The sequence below is a fragment of the Bidens hawaiensis genome, unplaced genomic scaffold (assembly GCF_021521415.1).
Source record: "Bidens hawaiensis isolate Kalapana, Puna unplaced genomic scaffold, B.hawaiensis_p1.1 tig00052229_1, whole genome shotgun sequence".
Taxonomy (NCBI): domain Eukaryota; kingdom Viridiplantae; phylum Streptophyta; class Magnoliopsida; order Asterales; family Asteraceae; genus Bidens; species Bidens hawaiensis.
The window spans coordinates 1-9,642 of NW_027499378.1; the positions used below are offsets into that span (position 1 = coordinate 1).

Consider the following 9,642-nt stretch of genomic DNA (forward strand, 5'->3'; position numbering starts at 1 on the left):
CGCAATCATCCAAGGCGGAGACCAGCTTCACAACTCCGCCGACAAGTTTGTTTCCGTCGCCGATGTTATTCAAGAAGTACGGGATCCCACGTCCCGACACCGCCTCACCTTTATGCCGTTTGTTATTGATATCATGGAACCTTCGCCTGAGTCACTTAAGAAAGGTGGGTTTTTTATATTTGATTGAATTAGGTTAATTGTGCTAGTCTGATCCTGTCCCCTGAATTGCTTAGTTTTAATCGTTTATATTCTTATTATTAATTATTTCTGTATTTTTTTTTTTACAATTTTCTAATTATTTACAATTATAATTTTTATACATAATATAATACATGTACATTGTTTTTATTATACTTTTTGTAAATATAATATGAGTTTGATATAAACGTATTCAATTCAAATCAACATCATGTTGTGAAGATTGGCCTCGAGCTCGATAATTAAATAAGTCTAAATATAAGCTCGAGCTCATTTAAGCTTGACTAGATTAAAATTATTAGCGAGCCAATTTCGAGTAGCTCACAGCCTGCTCGGCTCGTTTACACCCCTAGCTGTTAGTGGGTTGGTTTTGGATTTAGAAAACCGTTAGGTTTCATTTTTTTTTCTGTTTTCTGTATGGTATTGGTTCTGTTTTTGGTTTTACTTTTGATCTTAAAATGTACGGGCCTGAAAATATTGACTAAAATAATGATTTTTGTTTTTACATTTGAGCTTAAAATGTTTTGGATTAAAAAATTGGCCAAATAATGAATTTGGGGCTAAAACTTTGGTTAATAAGTTTGAGCATGAAACTTTTAGCCCAAAATAATGATTTTGGCAATAATACAATAACAAAGAATCAAACAAGTTTGTGCGTTAGTTTTATAGTTCGGCATGGTTTTGGAGCTCCTAAATACGAACTTTAATGACTTTGTTTTTAGAGTTGTCTTTCGCTTAATATGGTTTCAAATACATGGAATAAAAGGATTTTGGTTTTTGCAGTCATTAGCTTTGCAAAGGCAACTGGAGATCTACAAACCCTCTCAGACGTTGATCTTAAACTTATTGCTTTGACTTACACATTAGAGTCCCAAATTCACGGAACTAGCCATCTTCGAGACACCCCACCACCTATTCGCACAGTTAACGTGAAACGTTTACCCGAGAAAGATTTACCAGGATGGGGGTCCAATGTTCCCAACTTAGCCCAATGGGAAGCATTAGAACATGCAGTTGGAAATGGTTCAGAACCCGAGTCAAGAATCCTTCCTTTAAAAGACCTGAACATGAATGTTATTGTTCCTGAAAATACCGTTCAAGATAATGAGGATGGAACTGATTCCACATCGACAAATGTATCTAAGAAGTATTTTCCTAAAAAGAAAGAAATTGTGATTGAAGGGAAAAAGAATGTGGCAGATGGAATTGATGCGTCTCTAGGGCAACATGATGATGATAATGCAGACGATTGGCTACCGGCTGTGAGCCGAAGCACTCACAGGCGGTTTTTGAGGAGGAAAGCGAGACGTGAACGGTATGAGTCGTCTGAACAAGATGCTACTAATAATGGAAATGGAGAACCCAATGATGATGATAAATTGCCTGATTTGATTTATGAGAATGCTGATGCGGGCGATGGAGAAGATATTTCAACAGCTTTGGATCAAATGAGGATTCAAGAAGATGGTGAGGGTAATGAGGTTGAAAATGGGGATGATGAGGTGGAACGGTTGGATATGAGTAGCGTGACAAGTGAAAGTGTTGATGTGTCTTCATATGTGGATGATGATAGTAGTGAGCAAAGTTGGATGTTGAGATCGCTTTCTGAGTCGAGTGTTGCGTGTGTTACTGGTGATTTTGCAATGCAGAATGTTATTCTGCAGATGGGTATGCGTCTACTGGCGCCAGGTGGAATGCAAATTCGTGAGCTGCACAGGTTAGTTTATATGGTTTCGGGTCGAACTCACAAACATGTTACACATTTAGCTAACGGGTCGTGTCAACATGACGGGTTCACTGTTTAACCTGTTTATTTATTTTTTAGTTTTGTAAATCTTTTTTTGTATAAATACTCAAACTATTTCGGGTATGTTTATGTCAAAACTCAAAATTTTTTAAAACAGCATAGATTAAACATAATTGTTTAAAAGAAAAGATTTAAAGGGATTATGCAAAAGAATAAAATAATTTTTTTATGGGTTAAACGGGTTGTGCTCATGTCAACTCGCAAATACAAGTCTCATGTTTGAATTCATATGTGTGACATGATAGTGTAAATTTCTTGACGTGTTGGGTTTAACTCGTCAAATGGTGAACACGACCCGTGAAGCGGCCTTAGATGAATTTGCAAATTGGTTGGATTGGATAATAAACATGCCCGAACCAAAATGGGTAATTTCTATGGGTTTGTTCATGAATTCTGTATATATAAATTTTGTGGTAAAACATGATTACTAAAAAGCATTTGATTACAACACCAGTCTACTTTTTTTTAATAAACTCAGTTTGGAAGCTGTACACATGAAAAATACACCATGTAGACCTTTGACCCGTTTGACTTGAATTTACAGGTGGATACTGAAATGTCACGCCTGCTTTAAGGTGACAATGGAGATTGGTAAGATTTTTTGTCCAAGTTGCGGGAACGGAGGCACTTTAAGGAAAGTAGCAGTTACTGTTGGTGAAAACGGAGCTATTATTGCAGCCCGTAGGCCTCGTGTATCTTTGCGTGGAACAAAGGTAACTGTTTTAAAATCAAATGTCACATAGTAATATGTTCATAGTTTTATGTTACATTTGACACTTGGTGGATCTTTCTGCAGTTTTCATTGCCTCTTCCACAAGGAGGAAGAGATGCTATAACCAAGAACCCGATTTTACGCGAGGATCAACTTCCACAAAAGTTTTTGCATCCCAGGACCAAAAAGAAGAATAAAGAGGTTAAGTTTTTAAGGTTTTAAGTCTTTTAACAGTTAGGAGTTTATAAATGAAGTTGTTTATTTTGTTGGATGTTGCAGGTGGATGATATATTTGCTACAAATGAAATGTTTACCCACCATTCAGACAAGCGGGCGCCTTTGCAACCACCGGTAAGGAAAGCCTTGGCGGTTTTCAGTGGCAAGAGGAACCCAAATGATAATCATTATTCTCGCGCGAAGCATTAGAGCCTTTTTTGTCTTCATGGATGTTTAACTTCAAATTTTGTTCCAACTTTTTACTGATTTTATGTGTTATTCCTTTACTTGATCAAATGAATGCAGTTTTGGTTTTATTTGTGTAAGTTGTTTTGATTGGTGAAATGTTTGCAATTTCTTTTTGAAATAAATTCTATGAAACAAACACATATCGGATCGGGTCATGTCAGTCAAAGTAGGTAAAATATAAGATTCAATCAAACCAACAAAATATATAAGAAAGTTTCAGTCTGTACAACATTTCAAGCTTTTGGATTTTTTATTTATTCATAATAAGATTCATTTCATTTTAACAAGATGCAGCCTTTTGAGTTCAGTCTTCCGCCTTTTCTTCTTCTTCTTGAGTTGTTTCTTCTGTTTCAGCCGGCTTTTGATCACTTGATGACTCTTCCGCAGCGGCAGCTTTCTTTGAGTTAACGGCTTGTTTAAGGTGATTATAACTGCCCTTCTCTTTGAAAAGTTGCGAGAAATGTGGCTTGCAGAACAAGTTTCCATCTAAAGCTGCGTAATTAGATGGTGTAAGAAAGCAACCTCCTTGAGTGCATCGAAAGCATGCTTTGTGGTAAAACTCTCCTTCCACAGTTACCTAAACAACGGTATTCAATTAATACAACATAAACATGAACCATGTTAGATGCATGAACTCAAACACGGTTTGTGTTTATTGGTTGGCACACACAACCTCTTTAGCAAGAATCTTATTTTTGTATATTACAACTATAAAAATTATAAATTTACATGAAAATATACCAAATGTATGTACTCTGTAAGCCAATTGGGTTTTTAAGTTTTGACGTTATTTATCTAACCAATTTAAGTTTTGACACGAGTTATCTTCAAAAGGCGTATATGAATAAGTAAAGCCTCCAGGTTATTGATTGGAGACCAATCCATTAGCTAAACATGCTCACAATTTCAACTGAGATCAACTCAAATGTGGTTAGAATGACCCAAGCTGCAAATTTAACGAACCTTTTCAAGTGGATACACAGTCTTCTTACAAACTGCACATTTATCTTGGGTCCCAGAAAACAAAGCAGCTAATTTGCTAGGAGCTTTTCCCTGTAATGAATTAAACTAACTGTTTACAGTATTTTATTATATACAATTTATATAATTAAATTAAAGTAGCTAGAGTAGCGCGTACCGGCTCTTGTGGTTTGGCAGCTGAGCATCATTCATCATTGAAAATTTGAATTAGAAAAATGGTAATAAACTTCAAATACTAATCAATTTACTGTTAATAATTAATTAACTTAAAATAAAACGTACGTGTGACTTTAGGGAGACCACCTCTCTCCTTAAACTTTTGCTCAAAGTGAGGCTTGCAAAATAGCACTCCATCCAATGATGAGTATGTGCTAATCTAATACACATAGCAAGACATTATTAACTACATGCATATGTATACAAACATAGGTGATTAATATCAAAACAGAAGTGTAGACAAGATTTTGAACGCGACATGTGTATATGCCTCAGTTTTAGGGGAAAGGTATTTTCGTCCATCTAAGTGGATACAATTTTCTCTACGATAAATATAAGTTGGTTGTAACATTTAGTGGGTTAGACATACCTTTGTAATGATAGAAGGGCACTTAACAAAACCCCTTAAAATCAATCATATTGACACATAGATACACCCATTGTAATGATCAGTTTACATGCATCTTTTTGATAAGTCACACTTAAAAAATATAGAAATACATGTTCTATGTACACATGTACATGTTTGTATCATTTCAACGATTGATCCTTTTGGTACATGTGAAACTGTATTGTTCTAAACTATGCATGCAAATCATCGTTTTCTCACGTTTCTTTGTCATGTATAGCGAGCATTATAGGACCCGTTATCTAGATTATAGATTCAACGATGAATCTCATGACAAATTCTAGAAAATGGGATATCGATCTATCCCATATCATATGTAAATTAACACGACACGAGATCAAATCCAATTGTGAGTGAATCCATTAACCAAGAATCAGGAAAACCAAACAATAATATATACCGTAAGCTTGCCGTTGCATTGGCTGCATGTGAAGCATGTTTTATGATATGTGACACCATCCGCAGTTATCATTTCAAGAAAATAAACCGTCTTTTCGCAGACCTTGCATTTTTCTAAAGTTCCTGTGAACGCCATTAATTTCTTCTACCACCTTTTGCTTCTTTCTTTCTTTATTTTTAACTGAATCAAAAATTATTTTATTATAATATCAAATTGTAAAACGAATATGTAAAAGGAACAAGGTAAGGTGGGGAAATTTCCATTCTTTTAAGGGACTTGGTTAATTTTAGCTTTTAAATCTAGTTGTTCCTTGTTAAAATGTTTGAAGAGAGAAATTTTAGGCCAATGATGGGTTGAGGTTATTAGTGGATATAATTAAGGTTCTATTAACTTACAAAATAATAAGATATTGTCTTCACATAACCCTTATTATTATTATTTTTTTCAAATTTCTCCGGAAATATGTTTCCGGCCTACGTATTTTGTCAAAGATGACAAGTGACACAGACTTTTAATTTATTCATGTGACCAATGCAGACTTTTAACTCATTTATGTGACACTGTGACCAATGTATGATGAACTTGATGTCAAAGATTTCACGTGCCGATTTTCACGTGTTATGCTTATTTGTGCAAAGTAAAAAGGTTCGATGTTTATTTTAGAGGTTTCAGCTAGTTCATTTTGATGAACTTTTCTAATTTTTAAATACATATAACTGAGGTTGGTTTGGGAGGGGTGTGGCCGGGGTGTTTACGGACCGTCCGGGACACCAGGCCTCCCGGGTACCATGACATTTCATTCACAAGAGGTGTACATCTACATATCTCCCGGTATAGTTTTAGTTAACTTTAACTAGTTTGTTTTAAATTTTTTTGTAAGTGATGGTTAGGATAAAGTAAGATAGAGTAACATGTGTTTAAGGATGTTTAGAGATTGTTAGGAAACAAATGGAGAAAATCTGATGTGTCACATATGTGAACAAGAAAGGGTTCAGGAATGGCACCCTAACAAGGGGTAGCAGTTGACCCGATAGATCTTAGAGATATATTTTTGGTGGTGTGTGTTCGCTTAAAAAACAATAAAAAAATAATTATAAGTTACTACTGTTATATATCTATTTATTTAAAAAGCAAATATATAGATGTGACAAATATGTGTGGACCAAGCATTGGGTATCATGAATAAGATGGTTTAGTGTATTAATTCGATACTCGTATGATGATAGCAATGAACAACAAAACCAAAATTTATAAACTTTTAGGATACTATTAAAATTCAAATATACGCACCTCGAGAATGTAGACACCATTTATATTATGAATATGAATAGCAGCTGCTTGTTTTGATTAAAAACTATGGGCTTGTTTGTATTGCATTTGCATGCACCCATAGAATGAATACCTTGGAACAAAACATCCTTTCCTTTTTTAAACACATTACACCACTCATTTCTGATAAACCAACATTTCCATTTTTATCTAGCCAAAAATATAATGGATGTGTTCATCCTAGAAGAATACATGGTGAAGCGAAGAAGGGAGAAGAAGGCGGCTGCTGCTAGTGCGAATGCTAATGCCTACAAGAACGATAACAATGTCGAAAAGTTGGTAAAACGATTACATGAGCATAACGTTCATCAGAACGCCTATGGATTTAGTGAAAATTCCGGTTTTACTTTTTGCTTCTCGCCTTAGATTATATAGTTTTCTTTTGTTTGTTTTTTATCAATAGATCTCAATGTAGTAGCAGATATATTTATTTTTGGGTTAGAGTAAGTGTTAAATACATAATTTCTTTTGTAGGGGTCACGATACGGGTCAGCTATAAATGGGTCAAGACGAAAAAAACAATGATAAAGTAATGTTGTTCATTAAATATAAATATAATATGAAAAATACCTAGCCTACAATTATCCTCAACGTGTTTTTTTTTTTTTGGAAATGCTCGATTACATCTTCATCAGTAACATTGAGATATTCGTTTCCTTATACATAAAAAAATGCGCAACCGTTCATGAAATCATCACCAATTCGATTACGCAAACTTTACTTTACACATTTCATTACCAAAAAACATCTCTCCACAGACATGATTGCAGCAGACAAATTAAATCAGTGCTAGCTTTAAAAGTGGATAGACCAAATGGCAGGATAGATGAATTTTTGTCTCCGCAATCACTTTAGCAAGACCGATGATACCATTCAAGTTGACTCGATTTGTGTCAAAAAAATCCATAAAACTAGAAAACTAGGATAGTATTTGAGATTCAGGTAAATAAAGCAAATTAAATAGATTGTGTGTGTATTAGTTATTACTTATAACAAGCTTCGGCCATTTTTTTCAACAGAGAATTTGTTAACTTTATCAATTGATATAATTAGAGGTGTACAAATCGGGTTTTTCAAATACCCGGTTCCGGGTATGGAACCGGGTTCGGGTATGACCGAGTATTGGTAATACCCAGGTCGGGTTCGGGTCCGGGTATTACCTCTAAAAATCATACCCTATGTATCGGATTCGGATCGGGTATTCTAAAACCGAGTATTTAATACCCTATTCCGAGTATTGAAAAAACCTTATTTTTGGGGTTTTTTTCGTGTATTTTATGGGTATAGATTGAATTTTTTATTGGGTTGAACTTTTCAGGGGTATTTTTCAAGTAATTTCAGGTATAGACTAGGTATTTGAAAAACCCAATTTCGGGTATTAGAAAAACCCGGTTTCGGGTATGGAACCGGTTTTGGTTTTCGGGTATTACCGGGTACAAATCGGGTCCTGTTCGGGCGAGTTTTGGTACTGAAATGCATACCATATTCGTACCTTACGGGTAGGGTAGGGTACGAGTTCGAGTATAAAAAACCGATCCTGTGTTTTTTTCGGGTCTGGTTCCGAGTTCGGGTATTTTATGCACCTCTAGATATAATTACTTAATAACTTATATCAGTTAAAACATGGGCATTTCAAACATAAATGGCTATAGAGGGGCACAAATCAGGTTTTTTAAATACCCGGGTTTGGGTATAGAACCGGGTTCGGGTATGACCGCGTACGGGTATGATCGGGTATTGGTAGTAATCGGGTCGGGTTCGAGTAGGGTATTGTCTCTAAATACCATACCCTATGCATCGGGTTCTGGTCGGGTGTAGCACCGGGTATTCTAAAACCGGGTATTTGAATACCCTATTATCGGGTATTGAAAAAACCCTATTTACGGGTTTTTTTCCGGTATTTTTTTGGTATAGATTGGATTTTTTAAAAGTTTACACTTTTTAGGGGTATTATTCGGGTATTTTTAAGGTATTTTTCGGATATACATCGAGTATTTGAAATACCCGATTTCGGGTATTGGAAAACCCCGGTTTCGGGTTCGGGTATTACCGGGTACAAATCGGGTTTTCGGGTATTACCGGGTACAAATCGGGTTCGGTTCGGGTTCGGGTTTTAGTGCCAAAATGCATACCCTATCCGTACCCTACGGGTAGGGTCGGGTACGGGTTCGGGTATAAAAAACCCGGGTATTAGAAAAACCGGTTCCGGGTATTTATTTCGGGTCTGGTTTCGGGTTCGTGTTTTTTGTGCACCTCTAAATGGATATGGACATTTGGGCTATAATATAAGGAGAAAAAATTACACGGTGGGCACAGGCCCACCCTATGGGCTTTAGTAGATCCCTTTTAGAAATATTGTTATAATTCTTGATACTCAATAGTCAATACTCAATGTTTTCCGTTTGAGCATGATAAAAGAATGGACATGGGTTAAAGGACTTCCCTTGATGTATAGCAAGTTTGTGGAGGTGGAGTTTGTGGATAAAAACATGCAAGATGACAGGTTTGTAGTCCCCACTCTTAATTCATCTCACACACACACACACACATATTTAATATCTTTTTTAATGAATTTATGCATGTGAAAAAATTAGGGTTTTTGAGAAAAGTTTGAAATCTGACGTATAGCTGACGTGACGGTTTGTGAAGGTTTGTTATTGTGGATGTTTTTATTACAATTTGTTAAGGTGTAATAGTAAATTAAATAATTGTGTTACATCCTATTTAGTTGTATTGTAAATATTCAAGCAACAGAACGTTTCTAACTTGTAAAAAGAAAATGAATCTCTCTTAGTTAACAACACACATATAAACACGAATTAACCATTTACAAGAAACTTAAATCAATTAAATTTATTTCCAAAGACGAAACGTAAGTGAGATCGAACACGACTAAACACTTGCAACTTTTTAGTTATCATGAGAAAGACTCAACCCTTGCATCAAGCTCATTGACATTCTATTGTGTCTTTTCAAGGTCTTCATTTAGATCTACATGATCACTAGACACGTTAGGACGAACCAAGTCAACAAGAAAATCAAAGACGTCAGTAGTTGCTATCGCACACGCGACATCTTCTTTGTGTATAGTTCTCCTCTTGCCTTGGATAGTCATGTTCCAAGAT

General features: G+C 35.5%; 2 protein-coding genes across 2 annotated transcripts; one reads left to right on the forward strand and one right to left on the reverse strand.

Annotated features, from left to right (window-relative positions):
* The first annotated feature begins 6 nt into the window (after positions 1-6).
* LOC143599477 (RNA-binding NOB1-like protein) lies at positions 7-3,240 on the forward strand. Its single transcript, XM_077077423.1, has 5 exons — positions 7-164; positions 982-1,915; positions 2,550-2,718; positions 2,802-2,918; positions 2,997-3,240. The coding sequence occupies exons 1-5, from the start codon at positions 113-115 to the stop codon at positions 3,141-3,143; spliced, it is 1,419 nt and encodes a 472-aa protein (XP_076933538.1). The 5' UTR covers positions 7-112; the 3' UTR covers positions 3,144-3,240.
* A 246-nt stretch (positions 3,241-3,486) lies between these two features.
* LOC143599479 (LIM domain-containing protein WLIM2b-like) lies at positions 3,487-5,587 on the reverse strand. The gene is made up of 5 exons (XM_077077426.1): positions 5,189-5,587; positions 4,446-4,539; positions 4,321-4,340; positions 4,146-4,250; positions 3,487-3,759 (listed from the first exon to the last, which is right to left on the reverse strand). The coding sequence occupies exons 1-5, from the start codon at positions 5,321-5,323 to the stop codon at positions 3,487-3,489; spliced, it is 627 nt and encodes a 208-aa protein (XP_076933541.1). The 5' UTR covers positions 5,324-5,587.
* Positions 5,588-9,642: the final 4,055 nt, after the last annotated feature.

Bases quoted from the DNA above. Each gene is read 5' to 3' on its own strand.
- LOC143599479 (XM_077077426.1), bottom strand. From the start codon at position 5,323: ATGGCGTTCACAGGAACTTTAGAAAAATGCAAGGTCTGCGAAAAGACG. The intron at 4,341-4,445 runs GTACGTTTTATT...AATGATGCTCAG, and splicing joins TGGTCTCCCTAAAGTCACAC to CTGCCAAACCACAAGAGCCG. The intron at 3,760-4,145 runs GTTCGTTAAATT...ACCGTTGTTTAG, and splicing joins CTGTGTATCCACTTGAAAAG to GTAACTGTGGAAGGAGAGTT.
- LOC143599477 (XM_077077423.1), top strand. From the start codon at position 113: ATGCCGTTTGTTATTGATATCATGGAACCTTCGCCTGAGTCACTTAAG. The intron at 165-981 runs GTGGGTTTTTTA...TGGTTTTTGCAG, and splicing joins GCCTGAGTCACTTAAGAAAG to TCATTAGCTTTGCAAAGGCA. The intron at 2,919-2,996 runs GTTAAGTTTTTA...TGGATGTTGCAG, and splicing joins CCAAAAAGAAGAATAAAGAG to GTGGATGATATATTTGCTAC.